At 34.6% G+C, this 23,813-nt stretch overlaps 1 protein-coding gene across 1 annotated transcript in view; it reads right to left on the reverse strand.

Annotated features, from left to right (window-relative positions):
* LOC143256791 (fibronectin type III domain-containing protein 5b-like) overlaps nucleotides 1–23,813 on the reverse strand; it is an 85,203-nt gene that overhangs the window by 52,240 nt on the left and 9,150 nt on the right. The window contains exon 2 of the mRNA XM_076514477.1: nucleotides 10,417–10,571. Coding sequence (XP_076370592.1) covers nucleotides 10,417–10,483 — 67 coding nt within the window. The 5' untranslated portion in view covers nucleotides 10,484–10,571. The remainder of the gene's footprint in view (nucleotides 1–10,416; nucleotides 10,572–23,813) is intronic.

Below are 23,813 nucleotides of genomic sequence, written 5' to 3' on the forward strand. Positions count from 1 at the left end.
TGGCTAATTTATCAAGACAAGAACTAAAAAGTTCTCTGTTACAGCATCTGCTAAAACGTGTGAAGCCTACAAGGCATATTTCGGTATGCCTATCGGGATCACGATAAACCCTGGGCACCTCATTTTACCTACGAGCACTGCAAAAACTCTAGAAGGTAAGACGGACAATTTTTGCTTGCTTGAATAGTAAGATTTTATATTATACAAATTTTAGACCTTTTAAAATTTAAATATCTTTTAATTTTTTTAATTTCCAATAGTATAGAAAAAATATCACATATAAAATATCTTGCATGAACCTCTTACACATTAGTTTTGGATGAAATAAGTTTATTATTCATAGTAACAATTTTATTTTGCTCTTTTGCAGGATAGTACAGAGGGAAAAGAGAGCCATGAACTTTGCTATTCCAAGAATTTCGCGTGAACCCACTGACCACTCAAGAAATTGCTACTTCTGCATGGTGGAACCTTACAAACGTCGAGCTGACAAGAATGCATCTGCTATCGTGTATCCGAACCTTCCATCATCCATCGCCCCAGTGCTACACTGCCCTGAGCTCCCTGTACCCACTCCGCCAGAGAGAAAGCAGCCATCCTCAGAAGAGGAGGTAGACGTAGAAAATCCAGATTACAATTTCAGAGTTGCAGCTGGTGAGAAAAACACATACTACCCCAACCAAAGAGACCTCAATGACTTGGTCAGAGATCTTGGTCTAAAAAAGTCGAGTGACGAGCTTTTGACATCTAGGCTCAAGGAGTGGGATTTGTTAGATGAAAGTGTGCAAGTCGCAAGTTACTTTTAAACATTTTTGTTCATTTTGTATAACTTTAGTATAAATACATGTAAATCTTGATTCATATGTTGTTTTATTCAGACCTTATGTAAATGTAACTGTGCAAATTTGCCCGTTTTTACATGGAAAATAGGTTAATTTCTAAATTTCATTATCTAGGTCACAAAAGCAAATATTGAAGGGAATAATGGCCATTTTCTGTACTTTTACAACATAAGCAATTAAGAAATAGCACATACTGTCCAGGAACAAAATTTGTGTTACATAGTATCGTATTTCTAAGGTTCTATTGGCGGATGGCCTTACTAGATCTATTTTGTATGTGCTCTACAAAGGTGGATAGTATTACTATACTTTCATTCGACATCACAGAGATTTGAACTCGTCTTAATTTATATTTATATTTCTCATTTATACATTGCATGTGTTACTATAAGAAAATAGTGCTGATAAAACGGTTAATGTATGGCTTAAAAGCTTTTTTTCTATCTAACGTATCATTTTCATAAATATTAAATGAGGCAAACTATTGCCTTTTTTATAATTTAGGATACACTTAAGATAATGATTATAGACTTCAATTCTACATTTAACCTTACTTTTTACATTTCCTGACTTTTCAAGTATTAAAACACTTATTGTTAATTCATTTCTATAATTTTTATACATCATCTATTTAGACTGAAAAGGATGCTTATTTAACTCTCTAAATAACATATAATAATTTAACATACAAACTTAATCTATTTTTTAATACTTCAAGGGAATATTTTATAAAAACGATAAGTGTTATTATATTAAATAATTTTTATATTAGTAGCATGATTAGTAAAACAGTAAGTCATTAATTAATTTATTATATTTATTTGTTGAAATGTTTTATGACATAATTTACTAATCAAAAAAATTCTTTGATCATTAACTATCTGCATGGCTTCTTGTGCCACTTCATTCGCCCTGGCAATGCACCTTATGCGTTGTCAAGTGTCATGGTGGCATTAAAATTTCCACCTTTCGTGGTGGCCGATCAAGGTGTTCTCTACAATTTGGTCTCTTGTGACACTTCGTAGGTATTATCGTTTCTACCTTGAAATCCACTCATTTAATGAAGACAAACATGATCACAGTATCATTTATATATACGGTATCATTGTATAATGAACAAACCTACCAATATGGTCTTATGTTAAAATATATCATAGTATGAAATATACAAAATCCTGTTCAAATAGTTTTATAGTGTATATATATATATATATATATACATACAAAAATTTGCGTATTATCTTATGATAAAGTAATATTTTGTGGTTATGTCTTTTTATTAGATATTAGAGAAACCTGTGTCTTTATACATTAATGGAAAGCAATGCGAAATACGTTTCGTAAGGATCCAAATAACATGTGAAAATATTGGATAAACACAAAATAAATTACAAGATAAAGTATTTCAGCGGGTTTTACACGAAACTGACAACTGTGTAACATACTAAAATTATCAAAATAAACTAAACACATAAAATGTAATGTTTGTAAGTTTTATTACAATACATTTTAATATATATCCAACAACATAACTCACACAACCCTCTACTGAACCACGTTTCAAGCACACATTTTTTAATACTATATGCCATTTTTGAACAGACATTGTGGTACACCCTAAGCCGTGTTTTTGTTAGGAACAATGGGCTGTCCAACAATAGGATTTGTGTGGTGGTGGAAGTTGCTCTCTTTGTACTCTTTCATTTTCTTTATTTTCTAGTCCCATTCTTATGGTTCAACACCCTCCTTACATTTACACACATGGATTATATAGAGGATCCTACGGCTATGATATGTAGCTGCTGCAAATACTGATGTTACGAACTTAATACTTACAACTACCTTCTGCAGGAATATACTGACTATAACCAAGATAGTTTGTTATATTCTCTGATTTTCTGTTGTATCGAATCACTAGAGCTTTCTCGTTGACTTCCAAAATATCATATTTCGTTAAATCATTCTGATCAAATACTGGTGCATACTAACAGAACTTCTCGTTTTTCTCTACTTTTTTAGTGATAACCTTTTTATCAAACTAAATATATGTAGGGTGGTATACATCCCATTATGAAATATATGAACACTATGTTCTTTCACACAGTTTCTTCCAGCCATTCTCCCTTTTACATAATGTCCCATACATTCACAATAGCTTTAACGTTTACATAACTTTGTTGTTTGTAAATGAGTTAGAGCTTTCTTGTATCTTTCCACATTTCCATCCATGTAGTCAAATGCTGGGTTTGAACAAACACTGTGTAAGGTTATTTCTCCTCCAATCCACATATCTAATACATCTTCTGTTAGTTTCCAGTGATTTTTGTCTTATTATCGGGATTATAATTTCTGCTATGATTATTTACAACTGAGTACCCATTAATAGTTACAGTTATTTTCTGGATATCTCTGTATACACTATAAGTACTTTCAATAAAATGCTGAGGTACTTTTTTAATTGAATATTCCATTGTGTCAATAATTTGTGGGTCAAAAGTCGAGCTTCAACAAAATTGGCATATCATAAGATCTGGATAGCAGAAAGCCATCAATTTCCTTCTATAAGCGAATGAGATATTTTAGCATTTGAGATAGCTTTTACACTAAACATATGCCTTACAGTAATATCGACATATATAATCCTCTATAATTCTAGTAATGTTGATTCATGCATATGATGGTCTATGCATCCAAAAAGGCCTGTTTCAGTGTGAAGTACTCGAAGTCTAAAAACGATATCTCGTAATGCATTGTACGATGATTTATTTCATTGTATTTTTAATAAATTCCCCAGTAAAGATAGGTAAAAGATCATAATGTGTGCAACATTATATCGTTTAGTTTGTTCACTTACGAAAAATAAAGTGGAATAAATATATATTTCATCACTTGCTTTCAAGTCAATCATCGGCACAAACAATATAAATGACCTTCCAGGGTGAGAGCTGTGCATAAGCTGTTCCATGAAGATATCTGGGGTCTAAGTATCCAGGAAGTTTTCCTCAACACTGTAGGTTTCAGCACTAATTATTAAGTCAGGAATTTGTTCATTATTCATAGAAGTTATACCACTTCCTTTAGTCTAATGAAAGTTAATCATTTACTGTGTTCTAGTTACAGTTATGAAAATACCTATTTTATGAAATTTATTTGATCCATCTAGCGCTCTGGTATTATAGTCAATATTATCCACAATGTACTGAATAGACATACCAGATAAGAAACTGCGGATTTCGATATCTAAGTATACTGCTGTGCTACTATCTTACTTCTTCATTTTTGTACATGAAAAATAGAAACCTCATTTGTGAAGAGATTCGATTACTTAAATAGAATCAAGGTGTTTGTTCATCTGCACACCAAGTCCAGTTTGAAGCAGAACTACAGTAGTTTGAGAGCAAACTGACATTACAACTGCCTGTCCAATATATATTTTCGAAAAAATTGCGAATGAGGAAAATGTTTCATAATTTTTTTGGAAAAGGTAATCCTTTCTTCAACAAGTGCCATCTCCTCACAGATAGAGTAGTGTTGTTGCCTTATCAGAAGACTTTATACCATTTTTATCAGTTTTGTAGCAGTTCTCAATCAATCAATTATTTTCAGATTTTGCACAAACATTCTATGGCGAATCGTATCATGAATTTAGAATTAATGATGTTGTCGTTTTGAAAGTTACACCATTTGGTTAGTCATTTATCTTTGTAATAATTCTGTCACCAGAAGTATCTATTATCCATTGCTTTATAAGTCGATTGGTTTGGTTTGTTTTAAATGTCGTGCAAAGCTACACGAGGGCCATCTGCGCTAGCTCTCCCTAATTTTGCAATGTAAGACTAGAGGGAAGGCAGCTAGTTATCATTACCCACCGCCAACTCTTGGGATACTCTTTCACCAACGAATGGTTGGATTGGCAGCACATTATACCTCCCCACGGCTGGAAGGACAGCATGTTTGATGTGACTGGGATTTGAACCTGCGACCTTCGGATTACAAGTGAGGTGCCTTAACCACCTGGCCACGCCAGGCCTTATAAGTAGAAGGCTGTAAGGTTCACTATCCGTCCGTTCACGTTCTTTACTGCCATTCTTAACAAGTACTTTCAGATCACGTTCTTTATTAACATTGTTAGTTGATACTTTCAAAGCTTGTAAGTGCAAACACATCCGTACTGGATGATTTTATTAATCAGTTAAATGGCTATTGTTTCTTTTAATTAAAACAACTTTTTGACCGTCTTTACATTAAATTGTAGCGTCTACCGCCAAAAGAATCACAATTACCTGAAATATGTATCTCTATAGGATATATTAGGTTTCGTAGTATTGTTTGTATTTTTTGCGATTAATCACAAAGCTACACATACCTATGGTCGATACAGCACACTAGCCAACGAAACCCGATTTTTAAAGTTGTAAGGCTTCAGACGTGACCGTGAACCCCTGGAAGAGACTTCATTTCTAAAGTGCATATTATAAATGGTTGGGGAGATAATTTCAAACCATATTTCATTTACTTAGTACATCTTGCAGTATATTGTATATAGGTTGAATATACGGAAATTTTAATGTTTTTATCATCATAAAGTATATCTTTTTTAATTAATAAGCTGATTTTACTGCAACGCGATAAGTACTAATAATACTGAAAAGTCATTTTCACAAAAAAATCAAAATTTATACTCATCGATTTTTATAGTTTTAATATGTAATAAAGTAAGATTATAAGGACATAAAAATACAGATTATGTTTCTGTTGTAATTAGATTTTTGGTTTACATTACATTTTGACTGATCTATTATATCTAAACTGTTATTATTCTTTCGGCTATAGCCCATTTTTTACATCAAAATGCAAATAGGAAAGCAAATATCCAAAAGATAAGCTGCCATTTTAAGCCTCGGTGTGAATAAAGTAAAATCTTTCTTCGCTTTCGTGCGTATATTCTGTTGAGAACACGCTGCAAAAATATAAGAGAATAAAGAGAGTTTCTTTAAAATTAGGAAGTTTATCTGAAACCATAGTAAATATTCGGTAATTACGTGGCTTGAAATGTAATACTCCGCTTTAGATTCCGACTGCACTCTTTGTGTGTGATATGTTACTATAACGCATTTTGTGCCTTATTTTTATCTATTTTTGGGATAAGTTGAGAAATAAGTGGGCAAGCGACAAAGTAAGTATATTCTGGTTGGTTGGACAATCTATTGACGTGTGAGGGATTAGCCATGCTTATCTAACTTTATAATTCCTTGTCTTTCTCACTAACGATACGACCGTGTGAGAAGCCGAGAGAATAGTTCCGTGTATAATCCCTGTCTCGCTCATTATCTGTTGTTCATCTGAACTATCTACACAGATTACTTTCGGAAACAAACCCAAGTGAAAACCCCAACATATCAAAAGCTAGCTGATACTTACTTTGCCCTTGTAGCAAAAACTTTAAAAAAAAAGATAATTCATAAAATGTTATTTTATATATAGTAAGTACTAACCTAACTGTTGGTGAAGAGAAGAAAACAAAACAATAGAGGGATCAGCTTAGGTACATGATTTTATCAAAGCGCATCAGTTATTAACTCTTAACTAGTGTTTCTATGACAATACATTGGCCGCAATGGGAACGTGCTCACATTCTGCTGAAATTAATATTTTATCAGCGTTCAAAGGTTAAATGCTCTTTCTTTCATAATTAATCAGCATCAGAACCATTAATACATATTTGGCAAGATAAAATATACAACAACGTATAGAAATAAATAAAAGATGACTCGCATGGTGGGGGTGCGATACATCAGGGCCAACATTGTGTCCTTTAAAAAACCAAACAAACAATATAATATTCGTACATGTCACCATATAATCGGACGTAGGACTCTTTGTGACCCAATACAGTTATATTATACCCAATTAGGGATTACTTTTTAATGAAAATACAGTGTTATATATGTAAAAATGGCTGGTTTGGGTTGAGAAAAATTTTTACATATATATTTTTCTCTACAAGTGGGTTTTCTCGTCATCACTGAAAATACAATGTTATTAGATGAAGGTTTTATTTGTTTGTTTTGTAGTTAGGCACATAGTTGCACAAGTTTACCTGTGCCGTACCCACTACAAATATCGAAATCCAGGTTTTATCACTATACATGTAAGCCTTCAGACTAACCACTGAATTTTTCTATTGTATTGTTTTTTTATGACAATATTTGTAAACAGTACTTATTTTCTAGGAATAAATAAAACTATACTGGATATCTGTTGACAAATGAGAAGGGCTTATGGATTTTTAAAAACAAGAAATTTAGCCTTATAGAAGCTACAACTTGGAATAAGACTGTGCTGGAGTAATTTAACTGATTACGCCAGTCAATATCAAATAGTAATGCAACCCATGCAGAATTCAAATTATAGTGTTTCTGAAGTTAGATTTAAATAAATTGTTTCAAACATTTTACATTTTGGTTCCAAAAATCCAGTAGAAAATAGGCTCTGGTATTAAACATTCCTGTACTTTAGTTTCGGTAAACAACCACAGAAAGAAATTTGAAGTAACGTCGTAAATGTTCTTAATATTAATATCAGAATTATAAATTTGAAAAACTTTTATCTGTTTGTTTCTTGTGTTCACCACGGGTATCAAAATCTGATTTTTAGTGTGACAAACCTTTAGCCTTACTACTGAGCCGTTGGGAAGCAAATTTAAAACTAACAGTCGACAACTATATATGTAAAAACGGCTGGTATGGGTTGAGAAATTTTTTTATTTAGAGGAGTGAACAACGTTTCGACCTTCCTCGGTCATCGTCAGGTTCACAAAGAAAGAAAGAGGTAACTAACCGATAGCTGACCACATGTTTGAAGGGTGTTGTGTAATTGAGTGTAGGGATGTAGAGGGCGTGCTAAGATGTTTTGTTTGTTTGTTTGTTTTGGAATTTCGCACAAAGCTACTCGAGGGCTATCTATGCTAGCCGTCCCTAATTTAGCAGTGTAAGACTAGAGGGAAGGCAGCTAGTCATCACCACCCACCGCCAACTCTTGGGCTACTCTTTTATCAACGAATAGTTGGATTGACCATCATATTATAAAGCCCCCACGGCTACAAGGACGAACATGTTTGGTGTGATAGTAATTCAAACCCGTGATCCTCAGATTACGAGTCGAGTATTTTAACGAGCTGGGCATGCCGGGCCTATGCTAAGATGTTTGATTATATTTATTATTAATTATTAATATAGGTGTAAAGGTGTTCCTTTGTGTTGGTTTGTTTTGAGCTTAAGTTGTTATGTAAGTAAGAATTCTTTAATTTTGCGTTTGTTTATGTTTGTTTCTTTATTTAGTATTTGGGTGTTTTCTATGGTTATGTTATGTTTATTGGATTTGCAGTGTTCGAAAACGTGTGAAGGTGACTTTTAATGTTCTTTAATTCTGGTTTCCATTTTTCTACTTGTTTCTCCAATATAGAAGTCGTGGCAGTTATCACATTGTATTTTATAAATAATGTTGGTGTGGTGTTTGTCAGTGTAGTTTTTAAACAGTATAAACCTTAGTTTATACTGTGCCTGGTTTTTGAATAAATTAGGTATTAACGGGAATATCATATTTTGTTTCTAGTTTTTGCCAAGTGTTGGTTATTTTTATGCTAATGTTGGGAATATATGGTATGCAGCATTATATGGTTTTGTGATTTTTTAATTCGTGGGATATATTTACTTTTGTTAGTTGATTTTGCTATTTGTCTAGATGTGTGCGTATAATGTTTTCTACGGTTTGTGTAGGAAACTTATTGATGTTGATGAAGTATTGTTTTATTTTGTCTAATAATCGTTAATTTTATCTGGTGAGCATAGTTTTATAGCTGTGTTTATTTGGTTTCTTAAGCCCAAAATAAACCAATACAAATGAACACCTTTATACCTATGTTAATAAATATAATCAAACATCTAAGCACGCCCTTTACATTCCTACACTTAGTTACACAACCCCCTTCAAACATGTGGTCAGCTATCAGTCAGTTACCTCTTTCTTTCTTTGTAAATATGACGATGACCGCAGAAGGTCGAAACGTTGTATGCTCCTCTACATAAAAATTTTCTCAACCCAAACCAGCCGTTTTCACAAATATAATTTTCTCATCATTTTGAGGGAGACTGGCTGTGGCCAATTTCACATGACTCTCATGCCTCAGTGGAAGATGGACAAGGTCAACTGGCACTCTTTCACTGCTCTCTTAGATCTTTATCCTGTCTTCATCTGCAAGCTATCGATAGACGACTGTATGGCAGCAGTGACTGACTGTATTCGACATGTTTTCCATGGTATCCTTGTCTGTGGTGAAATCCTGCCTGCCAAATGGCATGGGAGGCTCAAAAACGGTCCTTGGATACCTTTCATAGGTATTCCACACTTTCAAACCTCATCGCTTTTCAGCAGGCCTGTGCACATGTTCGGTGGTTACGACATCAAAGCCAGAATGACTCTCTTGGATTAAGTTTACAACTAACATCTCTTCTTCCACCAGTTCCAAAGTTATATAGGAGAATACTTGGAAGATAAGTAATCCCATAAATCTTGCACTCCAAAGGCTAAGAAGTTGCTGATGCCCAGAGCATTGCCGATATTCTTGGTGAAAGGCTTTTCTTGTGCACCTAGCATTCCTGCTTCATCCCCTAACATCAAGCAACTACACGTCAAGTGTACAAGGGCACTGGACATTCTCTGTGTCCTCTCTTCCACCTCTTGGGGAGCAGATTGACGTTCTATACTAAATATTTACCATGCCCTGATTACATCAAAACTGGAACTATGGTCTATGGCTCTGCCAAGTCCTTGGCCTTAAAGATGTTGGGTCCCATTCACCATCTGGAGATTCAGCTCTGCATGGGGGCTTTCTGCACTTCCTCATTCCAGTTTGTACACTGAGTCTCATGAACCTCCTCTACACCTTTATTGTATACTTCAAAACTTCAATTCTTTCCACAGCATCCCACCTGGGGTTGTGTTTTCCTTTCTCATTGGGCCATGCTTTTCAGAATAGAAAGCCTGCTATTGGTCCTTTTGGCGTTTGTATCCAGGTGCAGTTGGCTGAATTGAATCTGTCCTTGGATGACATTGATGTATCCACTGGTCAGTCTATCCAACCATGACTTATTATCATCACCAAATGCGATCTTTCCCTGAGTCATCTGAAGAAGGAGGCCGATACTCCTGGTTGGAAGTACCACTTTCTATTTCCCAACCATCTTTCAAACCATCCATCCATTCTCATTTATATGGATGATTGAAAATCAGACGACTCTGTGGGCTCTGCCATGGTTTGTTGTAGTTCAGTGGTTGCACAAAGAAACCTCTCTACAGTTTCTGTGCTTACAGCCGAATTGTACGCCATTTCTTTTGCCATGGATCATGCAGAAGCTATGCAGTACACGAACTATGCTATTTGTACCTAAATTTGTCAATAAAAACAACCTAGATGTTAAAAGAAAGGGTAATGCTAGAAAAGGCAAATAAATAAAAGCCACACTTCAGAATTAAATTAATAATTAGCTACACAAAAGAAATAAAACAAACTCACCATATTGTAAACTAAGCAATAAACATATCCCAAGCACATAAGTTGTTTTCAGTTTTATTATTTCCATGGCTTTACGATCCACAGTGGTCTGAGCTTGATGTCAGAAGGTTATCAGTAGGGGTCATCATCTTATTAGCTGTTATATTCTCCATTTTCTGTTCAAAACGGAAACAGATATTTGAAATCAAAGTATATAATTTAATGCTTACAATAAAAATGAAAATTTAATTTAAATTAGCATATACTGGCAAAGTATGTTGAAGTAAAACTCCCAGAATTCTATTGAAAAATTGTTTAACATTCAAACATCTAATATCTGTGAAGCATACTTTTAAACCTATTACAGCATTATGTTTTTATGAAATACGTTTTTTCTTTTGACTACGTTATATATTTAACGCCATTACCATGAATTCTACCACGTTTTCGCGTATCTTTCTCTATTTTCATTATTTCCTTGATTGATAAATTCGATGCCCTGTAAGTTTCTGAAAACGGTATATTGAAAACCGTTGTGACATGTTCGAGAAAGTTTCACTACGTAGAAAATAAGTATGCATTTTAGTAATGTATTATTTGTTGGAAACATAGAACAAGTATTGGCAATTGAATCTGGCAGCCGAAATTTGTACATACTACCTTGGGTAGCCCTAATTGTTAGAATTCATTATGAGTAGCTTATCTTCGTAAATAGCGTCATAGATTTTCTTATTTAAATTGGTACATGCTACCTTGGGTAGATCTAATTTGGTAGAAATCGTCATTGAGTAGCCTATCTTTGTAAATAACGTCGTCAACTTCCTTACTTGTGCATGTTGTCGTGAGTATCCTGAATTGGTAATGTCGCTGTGGGTAGTCTCGCTTTGTGGATATCGTCGTGTGTGGATAGCCTAATTTTGCAGATGTCATTATGAATAGCCTAACGTTGTTGATGTTGTGAAACTCTTTCGTAGGTGACTTAACTTTATAGATGTCGTTGTGTGTAGTCTAACTTCACAAAAATTCCGTTGAGTAACACAATTTCTTAACACCATCGCAAGTATTCTTTATTATGGATAACGTAACTATCGATGTTACCGTTGGTATTGTAACTCTGAATATACTGTCGTGAGATGGCACTATGCTCTAGTTTTGTCAATGTCAACGTGTACAGTCTTAGCTTACTTTTTATAAATATTTGTAGGTGTTTTAACTCAGCAGATATCGTTGTTAGTATCTTAACTTAGCAAATGTCGTTAAAGATGTTCCAGCTTTGTATACATTGTTATGAGTATCCTAACTTCGTACTTATACCGCTGTGAATGCTATAATTTTGTACTTATCATTGTGTGTATCCTAACTTTGTATATGTCGTTGTGGATGTCTTCACTATATTGAGAAAATCCTATCCCTGTTAGACATGTTTGTAAGGATCCTAAGTGTGTAGACGTAGTTATCCTAGAACTAGAAATGTGGTTTTGGCATACTAACTTTGTGGACGATTTTGTGGGTATCCTCGCAGAATTATAGTAGATGAACCTTGTGGATAGTGTTGTGGTTATTCCAACTTAGCAAATATTATTGTTGTAATGATTAACTTGTTGATGTCGTTGTGAGTATTATAGCTTGGTATATTTTGTTGACCGCATCATGACATTATCTTAAATTGAATAACTTTGCAGATGTCGTTGTGGATATCCAAACTTTGTAGATGTCGTTGTGATATCCAAACTTTGTAGATATCGTTGTGAGCATTCTATCATTGTAGATATCACTGAGTGAATCCTAACATTGTTGATATAGTTAAAGTTATCCTATTTCTGAACATGTCTTTGGGGATATCCTAGTTTTGTTGATTTTCTTGTGCATAATCTAACATTATAGTTGTCTTTGTAGGTGTTTCAACATTATCACAGTAGCTTCATTTTGTGGATGTTTGTATGATTATTTTAATTTAAAGGTATCATTGTGGGTAGCTTAACTTTGTAGATTTCTTATAAGTATTGTAATTTTGTAGATATTGTTGTGAATATCCTAGGTTTGTATTTGTAGTCGGTTATATTACAGCTTTATTGATACAGATATGGCATCCAATCTTTCTAGATGTCATTTAAGTATATTAACTTTATTGTTATTAAAATATCTTTGTTGGTATCATTATAAGTATTTTAAATTTTCAAATGTCAAATATGAGTATCGTAGCTCTTTAGAAATCGTTGTGGATATCCCAACTTTGTAGATGTGTTTATGGCATTTTCACCATTCAGATATAGTTGTGGGTATTCTAGCTTTGTTCATGTCGCTTTGAAAGTTCAATCTTTGTAAATACTGTTAGTCTGTACTAACATCGTAGACGTAGTTGCAGATAATCTATCTCTGTGTAGATAATGGCTAGTGGATCCTAGAAGAAGTTATGATGTACATGGTAACAGCGTTGTGTAATTGTGGGTATGCTAAACCTGTAGATATAGTTTTGAGTATTCTAACACTGTGCATTGAAATTTTGAAACAACTTCTGCGTTATCCATACACCTTAGATGACATAAGAAGATTTTCATGCGAAAGATCAAATTGTAAACAAATATTTTGCTACCATTTGAACCTTCTTGTAAACATCATATACAAACGATATCTATCAATTACCCTCCGTGTCTTAAGCATATTTTATACAACCAATATTTTAATTAAAATATGCCTTTTTTCCTGTCTTCTTTTTTATAATAATTCATGTTTTTCAAAGAAATGTGTGAATTCATTTCAAACTTCAGTTCTAAATATTTCTCTTGTTTCAAGTTATGTATATTTCTTTTCCATAACACAATTTGTTTAACTGTAGTGATGTAAAAGGCCTAAAGAATAATAAGATTTAAAAAATATATAAATTTTATTTTACATTGAAGTAATTAAGTTGTTTTAATCTTTATGAAAACTTGAAAACCTCTATTATTTTACATTTTAATAACATACGTGGTTTTCAATTCATCCATTTGACTTCGCTCTCTCATCTTTCTTCTCAAACACTAAACTCGTTATACGGTTAGCAGATTTCCATAGTGAGAAACTGTAATATTGTTTTTTTAGTGTAATAGCTCTGAGATATTTGTAGAACAACAAACGTTCTGCCATTTGCTGAATAATCTGATATTTGTTGCATCGTGTTTAAAAACCTTACGTAAATAAAATTTGTTAAAAGTTTATCAAGTTGCAAAAGTAATAAACTAAAACTAGTCTAAGTTATCTCGAACCTATTATTTTATATTTTCGTATTTGGGCAGGTCTGCATATTCATTTACTGCGGCTGCCCATGACAAGTTATGAAAAAAGAAACGTAGCATAAATGGAGTGAACACTATACTGCGTGAACCGTCTTTGTCAGACTACTCACCAAGTAAAATTTAAAAGAGCTACGAATAATACCAAACCGTACATATCAAATACATAATGAGGTACAGAGAAACTAAGACAGTTTAATAATTTTACTAGTTCTGTCCGTGACAAAAGATAAAGCAAATGTGGGACGTTTGGTAACCCTGCTCAGCTTGTGTTGTTGTTTTTTTACTTTAAATTACACTGTTCTAGGGTATAATATGACATCTTTATCATGTTTTAGATGGAAAAAAAATGTTTCAACTTATAATTATTAGATTATAATTTAGCAGAAAGTTATTTTTATATCCAACTATTTTCTAACATTGATTTGGTGCATATAATTAATTTCCATAAAACATAGAAAACCATCTTAGTGGCTCTTTATTATTTAAGGGACCAGATGTGGTCTTATGGTTAGCGTGCAGAAGATGTGAAACAGAGAATTCATGGTTCGTAACTGTTCTAGTGGAAATGTTCTCTACATTTGAGGCTATAGATACACTATAAGAATGACTATTAAACCCTTCTATTCGGTCAAACAAAATTTGGCAGTAGGTACTATAACTAGCTGCTTTCCCTCTAGTCTATCAGTTCGAAGTTAATGACAGTTATAGATGGAAGTTTGAAACAAACAGACTCCATATAATAACACAAAGTATTCCACCATCCGTCACTTTAATCCATGGGTGTTTATAATAGTGATAGTTAATTCTTTTACGTGGGTGGTGAGCAGTAAGGTGCTACTGACTGATTACCTCCGCTCTGGCCGGCAGTTCAGAATTATGGACAGCAGAAAATAGCTTTGAAATAAAATGAAACGTCTTTGCTTAAATTGACTAATATCTTTAAGTTGAAAGGTCACAATTATTTATTAGTATAGGGCACGTCAAACTCTTAAAATAATTTCTGTACTCTGGTATATCCTGTTTCCATTTCGGTTAGTTAGATGAGTTCAGAAGATCTAATTGAGTTAATTTCCTGGTCCGCTAAGGCATTAAACATACGTTCAATTGAAGAAAATCAATAGTGCATAACGTAAAATTCGCTGCATATAAAGAATAAATAAGTACAGAACCAGCCCTTTTCCACCAGCCCTTTTCCACAGTATAAAGTAGTTTTACACAACAGAACATCTCAACCAATAAAGAAGTTTTTGAGTCAGGTATCTTGCTGAATGACACCTATTTGAAATAAAAACTTACGGAATATTCATAATTTAGACTTTGGGTTAATGTGTTTCTGATATTTTTGCAAAGATATACGAGAAGTCTACATGATAACTTATTTACTTTTGAGCTGGTAAACTAGATTTAAGGTAGCTAGCCAGTTAACAGCACCCACCGCCAACTGTTGCAACATTGTAAGTGAATAATAGGCTTTGATCATCACTCTTTCATTATTTTTTCAGCAATGGAACGCGAACCATAGATCTTTTGATCAACATTCGTCACGCCAACCACTAGGCAATATCCGAAGATAACAGTTATTATATGTTTGCATTCACTTCTATAAAACTACTTATAATTAAACGTCTAGTTTTGTATTGAGTACACTACGCATTCCTAGTTTCGTATGGTTTTACAAATAAACATTAATACTACAAACAAATCATTGTCACGGGGCATGTGCATATACATATACTTGTATGATGTACCAGTATATGTGAGAGTGTGTTAGCTATTAACATTTAAATTGCGTGTGTATTTTTCGCCGATTGATTATTGGTAGGCAAGAAAGATTATTATAACGTTATTGATTATGACCTATAAAGTAACATGCTCTGCTGTAAAAAAAAGGGCTTCTACTAAGAAAAGTTCTTATATTTATAATTATAAACCTGTACCATATTGTAAGCGTCTTATATTTATAATTATAAACTTGTATGTTATTGTAAACGTCTTATATTTATAATTATACTTAAAAGAAAAATAAATTAGTAACGAAGTTAATTTGCATTCTTTTAAAATAATTCTATATTGGGTTGTTCACTTTACATTTCTTCTAAAGTCTGGTATTACAGACCCTCCTCATAGCTCACCAGGTAAGCTTGAGAGATCATAGCTCCAAATTCGAGCTTTCATTCCTTGATACGAGCATGGCGCAGAAGACCAATTGTACAGTTTTGCGCTTAACAACAAACGAACAGTTCGATATCACAATCAGTGTTATTTAAAGCTGCATGCTTATTGTGGTGTTGGTATGCTTACAGATACAAAGCTGTACCTGATGAGAATACTTTATATTTAGGATTGTTTATTTTACTATGCAAAATCGTTTGTTAGTGTAAAGTTCGCTTTATTCGAACACATTTTTATTAAGGTCATTTTTGAGAAATATTTTATGTTTAAATTCAGAGTTCTATCCCTGCAGCAGGCACAGGTTATATAGTATTGCGCTTAACTCGTTTACATGTATAAACAATTATACCCATTCCGGATTTATTTTTGAATTCACAATTCAAAAAAGATGTTTTAATATATTTTTACTTACCTAAAACTTGAAGCTGGTAAACTTTAATGATACAAAATCCTATTTCCATGACAGCACTTTAGAAAGGGACATTCACGTATTCGTTGTAGTGAAAGTGTTAAGTAAAACAAACTGATCAATCGAACCATTTATTAAAAACTCAGTAAGATAACGTTAAAAATGACACAGTATAAATACGTAAAGAACTCTATTGTAGGCTCCAAGCTGTGTCTGATTTTTAGGTAAGGCTTAGTGTGAACAATAAACTTTTTAATGTATTTATACTGTGTTATTTTTAACGTTATGCTACTGAATTTTTAATAAGTAATTTACACAAAACCAATTTCCCACTGATCCATCCTGACCAAAGGAAAGATGGCAGAAAACTAAGGAGGAAAGAAGTCATGAACAATATCATACACTTTGTTTGTTTGTTTTTCAAATTCGCGCAAAAATACACGGGGTCTATCTCCGCTAGGCGTCATTATTTAGCAGCATAAGACTAGAGGGAGGGAAACTACTTCTCACTACCCACCGTCAACTCTTGAGCTATTTCTTTACCTACGAACAGTGGGATTGATCGTATATTATATCGTCCCCATGGCTGAAAATGTGAACATGTTTGATGTAATGAGGATTCGAACCCACGACCCTAAGACTGCGAATCGAGCGCCCTTGACGCTTGTTCATGTCAGGCTGATATGATACGCCAGTTCATTGGTTCATTAAAAATTCAAAACGTTGCGATTACTATATTGGTTTTACAAAAGAGACACACATTGCGGTCAGTAGTTTCAAAAACTGTCATTACGATAAAACTACATACGTCTTTTGGTATAAAAAATAGCAAAGTTTGATGATTCACTGTTTAAATTATACTTTTTGTAATCGTGTTTTATTCTACTAAAATTTTCATCTGTATCCTGATATCGGTAAAATTAGACCTAACGGAGGGATGTGTTTGTCAGTAGTACTGACTTTTAAAACTTTCGGGGGGTTAATGTCGTTAAATGAGAATCGTTGAATATATTTTTAATTGCCCAACCACTTTACTAAACTTACAATACTTTCTCAACGTTTTAAAGGTTCAGTTCAATAAACCATAAAACAGTAGAAAAAAGTGATATAACTGCTCCTTAAACATATTTTTACTGACATGCAAAATGCACCTCTAGAATTCTACTATTTAGAATAAAAGAGGAACATCGAAGGAAAGCAATAGAAATGAATATTTCCTACTGAAAGAAATAGACTAAAATAAAAAACTTTAGTTCTCCGAACAGGAACGAAATAGAAAACAAGAAACAACATATAATTGAACAAAGTATAGGGCGAAGAACCAAGGGGAATAAGGCACACCGACATGTCTGTGTTTTCCTGTCTATGTTTTAGATATTGCTCCATATAGACGTCATACTATTTGAATGTCACACTTCTATGATCCACATCGAATGACCACGTTTAGGTCTTGTACGCGCCAGGCCTGGCATGGCCAAGCGTGTTAAGGCATGCGACTCGTAATCTAAGGATCGCGGGTTCACATCCCGGTCGCGCCAAACATGCTCGCCCTTTCAGCCGTGGGGGTGTTATAATGTGACGGTCAATCCCACTATTAGTTGGTAAAAGAGTAGCCCAAGATTGGTGGTGGGTGGTGATGACTAGCTGCCTTCCCTCTAGTCTTACACTGCTAAATTAGGGACGGCTAGCAGAGATAGCCCTCGAGTAGCTTTGTGCGAAATTCAAAAACAAACAAACAAAATGTACGCGCCTTATCTCCACTCACCATATACTTACCAACCAGGTAATTTTTGCTTCTTTTGCCTATGTAAAAGGTCTTACTACATTCAAGCATATTGTAGACAACATAAAATTGTGATAGAGTTATGAAAGTCTTATAAATTCTAAAACTGTATTGGAATAAATCAGATCTATAAAGAACGATTGAAATGCAAAAATGCGTTCTGCTCAAATGTAATTGAGCGCCGAGAAACATATACTCTTCAAAAAAAGAAACGCAAAAGGCAAAATTTGAGACATATTGTTAACAAGTTTATTCCGGGTAGTTCTGTATGACATGTGTGAAACTTTGCACATTCACTGCTGAACATACAAAGTCTGCAAAGGCGAAGTCCACGCTCACTAGTTGAAGTTTAACGTCACTCAACGTCAATAACGAGTATGCCCCCCGTGAGCATCAATAACTGCTTGGCATCTCCTGCCCATGGAAGCGATGAGATGACGAATCACATCCTGTGGAATGGCTGTCCACTTAGCCTGCAAAGCTGTTTCAAGCTGAGGTAGAGTCTGCAGTTGAGGTTGTCGCCGTCGCAGACGTCGGTCCAACTCGTCCCAAAGATGTTCGATGGGGTTTAAATCTGGTGCTCTGGAGGGTCAGGGAAGAACGTTGATGTTATGGTGTCTCAAGAAAACAGTGGTGAGTCGAGCTGTTTGAGGACGGGCGTTGTCATGTTGAAAAACGTCGTTGACGTTCACCATGATGGATTGCACATGGGGCCTAAGAATCTCGTTGACGGTTGCGTACGGTCTGATCGGATATCCTACGCAACCCTGGTATGGTTGAGGCAGTAGACGTCGCAGTGGTAATCCTATCCTGAAGGTGACAAAACCGGATGTAGCGATCTTGTGCGGGCATGGTCACACGAGGTCTGCCAGATCGTAGACGGTCACAAGTTGATCCATGTTGTTGGTGACGATTCCATAGCCTTGTGATGGTGCTTGGGTGGACATTCACAGCTCTGGCAACATCTGATCGAGATTCACCTGCTTCCAAGCGACCAATGGCGTTGTTGCGTTGTGCTTCAGTCAGACTTGGCGTAACTGTATTGCGTGTCGGTGGCTTAACACTGAGCTATGGAAACCGAGAACCCGTCACTTTCATAGGGATTTTGCACATGTTGCACTTGCAGAACATGCAGATCTCTCAAACAAATGTATTGAACACGAATGTGTTTTGGCGAAAAATCCGATGTTTTCCTCCGTTTTCAAAGTGCACAACTTTTATGGTCATTTTGGTCTCACAATCAGTGCCTTAACATGTGTAACATCACATACTCTGAGCTTGTAACGTTATTACATATATTTCTCTTTAAAATAACAAAAATATCCCTTTTGCGTTTCTTTTTTTGAAGAGCATATTTTAAAGAAACAATAAACTTATTCTAGTAATGATCCAAGAACACAGAAGGTATATAAAATTATTTAGTATTAATAATTCAACATTTCCATTTCATGTTAGATAGACAATACTAATAAGCACTAAAAAAACGCTAAAATCGTAAGCACAGATTAACACACAGCTGAGATAACAGCAACAGCACACGAAACAACTTCCAATCCTAACATCTATGGTTCTTATTACAGGTCGCATGAATTTTTATAACTGTATTATACCTTTTAATTTTATATAATTATTAAGTTATTGTTCGACTAATTACGTGTGTGAGAGTATATCCATTTATAAATGGCGAACCACTGAGCAGATTTCACTATGTAACATAAATTTTGTTTCTTGATAGTACGTGTTTTTTCTTAATGCTTATGTTGCAAAAGTATATAAAATGGCCATTATTCCCGTCAATCTTTGCTTTTGTGACCTGGATAATGAAATTTAGAAACTAATCTATTTTCTATGTAAAAACGAGCAAATTTGCACATTTTCATCCACATAAGGTCTGAATAAAACAACATATGAATCAAGATTTGCATGTATTTATACTAAAATTATATAAAAATAAGCAGAAATGTTTAGAAGTGAGTAATATTTCGAGATTTGCGACTGTAATGTAAATCACTTTCACGTATCAGCCCCCAGATATAGTCTCCCATCATGTTTTCGTTCTACGCTCCCAGGTCACAAAAGCAGAGTTTGAAGAGAAAAATAGGTCTTTTCCATTTACTTTAGGCATAAGCAACTGGAAAATAACATTTTCTGCCTAGGAACAAGAAAAAGTAAAACTTTTGTTACATAGTGTTTTCAACAAATTTCCCGTATACCCTTAGGATCTCCTGGGGAGTGACATAGAGGGGTCTGCGTTTGAATCTAAACCCTTCCCATATCATTCCTTCGCAGGCCATATATCTTCCTCTTGAGTTGAGCAGGTAAGTTATGTACTACACATTTAAATACATAGACATAAACAGCACCCAAACGACGAAAACGATTAGTGCAACTAGATTCAATTATAAGAAATGGTAACAAGACTTAATTAGCAGTAAATTTACTAATCTGTCACAGAGGATTGTGCTTAAACTTGAAATATTTTATTTTCGTAATGATGAAATACTATATACAGTACTGTGCAAGATTGTTAAGACAAGAGAATATTTTCTTATACTTTCCATTCTATAGGGCTTATTATTCCATGCCATTACAGAATGTAAATTCCAACAGTATGGTAATGTTTCACTGATCCCTGTTGAAAGTTGAATGAGTCAGGTTGAGAATACTTATTCTTTAAAATTCCCGTATACTTGTACCAAGAGCATGTCACAAGGATTCTGCTTTAATGAACGTGCTAATCAAATTTAGGGTCTGAAATAACTGCCATTGTACACCATGCAGTGTCTTAGCTCTATAAAAAAGAAACTAGTAAGGAGCTAGAATAAGGTACTGATATATGCTAGAAGAAATCAATTTAATAGCACTCCATAAATACACTTCAATAAAAACAGTGTTTAACACTATATATTAATTTTTGTTGTTATGCCAACATGCATAGAAAATTGTCAGTAAAACAGAGAGTTTGCACAAAAGCTTTATGTTATGTTGGTTGGACTCTCAGACAAATTGCTGCAAACTTGAAATGCTTCAAAAACACTATCAAGTACACTCTTTAACGTGAAACCGAGACAGGTAAAGTTGAATATAGTAAAGGAAGAGGCAGAATACCTAAACTCAATAATACTGATATTAAGTATCTTTGTTTATGTAGCCTTCAGTACAAAAGGAAGACTGGATCTCAAGCATGAGATAAACGGCCATGTACCATATAACAGAAAAGTGTCCAAATGTACATTATTAAGAAGATTCAACAGAAGGGAATATTTGGTTGTGCATCAGTTAAAAAAAAATTTCACTTCGATTTCCAACTCTTGTCAAGAGACCGAAATATGCTAAAAGTTACAGAAACTGGACTGTCGATGACTGAAAAATGAGTCCAAGGTTGAAATATATGGTTCAAAGCGTAAGTTGCATGACCGGCAAAAAAAAATGTCTAATTGTTTTTAGAGTTTGACAATTCTAATAGCATGGGAGAAGCAGTGCATGGTTTGGGGTGTTTTTCTGCTAAGGCAACAGGAGATATTTACAAAATAAATGGAATAATGAGACGGTGGAAGTATCATCAGGTAGTGATTAATCATGGCGTACCCAGTGGTTGGCGTATTATTGGTGAAGAATCCTACTGTGAAGAAAATAATGACTTTAAACCCTCATCCAATCCATGCAGAAATTACTTAACAGTCCCTAATTTAACAGTGAAATATTAGAGAAAAAGCAGCTAGTTATCATCGCTCACCGTCAACAAATAATGAGATTAACCGTAACATTATAACGCTCTCACGGCTGAAAGGGCGAGCATGTTTGGTGAGACGGGGATTCGATTCCACACCGCTCAGATTACGAGCCAAATGCAAGCTCTCATATAAACTGACCGACATGTACAACTTAAACGTGTAAAGAACGTTTCTCAAGTAAACAGACGTGAATAATGAACTATCAGGTTCACATTCTAGGCGTAATAACAGAATGACCATGAAAAGCCATAAATTCTTTGAAATATATACGTTGTAGTTCTTTACAACCTCGAAGTTATAAAAATTTACTGCACAGTCATAACCATATAACCTAGTTTATGTACATAAATAGCAAAATGTCTATCTGTCTGTCACTCCCTGTACCTTCTGAACGGTTAGTTCTTTTTTTTTTCAACTCCTAAATTTCGATATCGACATCAAAATTGATCCGTCAGTCTTTGTATGTGCTGAACGGTCAATGTTAAACAAAAAGTTATTAAAGACAAAAATGTTTCTCTTTGCGAAGAAATTTACAAAAAAAGCGAAACTTCCCTGTCAACTGATTGAAATAAATATTTCGAAGATAGGAGTATGAATGGAAAAAAACCGCATAAAGATATCCTTTCCTTTCTATTGCCTCAAAATCCTGCTATAGGTTAAGGTCTTTCCGAGGATGTACAAGATCTTATTTCCCAGCAGGCCTCAAAAGCTGTTAGTCATCCTTATCCAAATCTTTATTCCAAACTGTCTGGGGTACCTGAGGAAACTGGATACTGTCAGCCTGTAACTAATTTCTCCTGCCTCAATCAATTTTAGGTTCAATACAGGGGGTGGACAAAAAATATTGTTAATTTTTATATCTTTTATTAAATAGTAGAAAAATATGCAAAACTGTGTGTTTAGAACACATCAGATGAGATCTGTTCAAATATGATCTCAATTCATAATCATAACACTAGTTTTCTTAAATACATAAACTTTTCATGATTTTAGTTACATATGCTTTTATTATAAGAGTTAAGCTATATTGTCTAAATAATTATGTTTTAGTTGTATCATCTGTAATCATTCTAAAATGATAAAGGCATAATTTATATTTATTTCCTAATTTTACTTAGTGGTTATAAGATAGGTCAGATTAATTGAACCTATACAGAGATTTATTAGTGAAAATAACATAATAGTTTCTTTGTTCTTGTTTGGTTTATATGCATATACGAGGTCTGTTCAAAAAATACGCGGACTGTTCGAATTGCGCGGCTCCAGTTGGTTCCAGGGGAATCCGCTTGGTTTCGCTAGGTTCGCACAGATCAGCTGATTACGATGCCATTTCCCGATTGCAGATGTCTTCATTTGTGTATTAGCTACGCGGTGAAGTGCGATTTTTTCGTTTGGCGGATTTCAGAATGAATGGCCTGAAGGAGCAACGACTTGTTGTGAAATTTTGTGTTAAACTTGGAAAATCTGTGATTGAAACTTTTGCTATGCTTAACACGGCTTACGGTGATGTTGCTATGAAGCGTACGGCATGTTTCAAGTGGCATGAACGTTTTAAAAATGGTCGACAGTCCATTGAAGATGATGAGCGTCCTGGACGTCCTTCCACGTCAACTGACGACCCACACGTCGACAAAATCAACACCCTGGTGCGGCAAATCGACGTCTGACTGTCAGGGAGCTTGCTGAAGAGTGTGGGGTATCAGTTGGATCTTGTTACGAGATTTTGACCGAAAAATTGAAGATGCACCGCGTTGCTGCGAAATTTGTGCCTCAGAACTCGTGAGTTTTTGGCCAAACACTCGATCACTGTTCTTCCCCACCCTCCCTACTCACCTGACCTTGCTCCTTGCGATTTTTTCTTGTTCCCCAAACTCAAAAGACCCTTGAAAGGAAGAAGATTTGAGACGATTCCCGAGATTAAGGCAAATGCGACGAAGGAGCTGGAGGAAATTACAAAAAAAGCGTACCAGGACTGTTTCAACAAGTTGAAACACCGTTGGGATAAGTATGTGCGTTGGGGAGGAGAGTACTTTGAAGGGGTCCCA

The sequence above is a fragment of the Tachypleus tridentatus genome, chromosome 1 (genome assembly GCF_004210375.1).
Source record: "Tachypleus tridentatus isolate NWPU-2018 chromosome 1, ASM421037v1, whole genome shotgun sequence".
Lineage (NCBI taxonomy): Eukaryota > Metazoa > Arthropoda > Merostomata > Xiphosura > Limulidae > Tachypleus > Tachypleus tridentatus.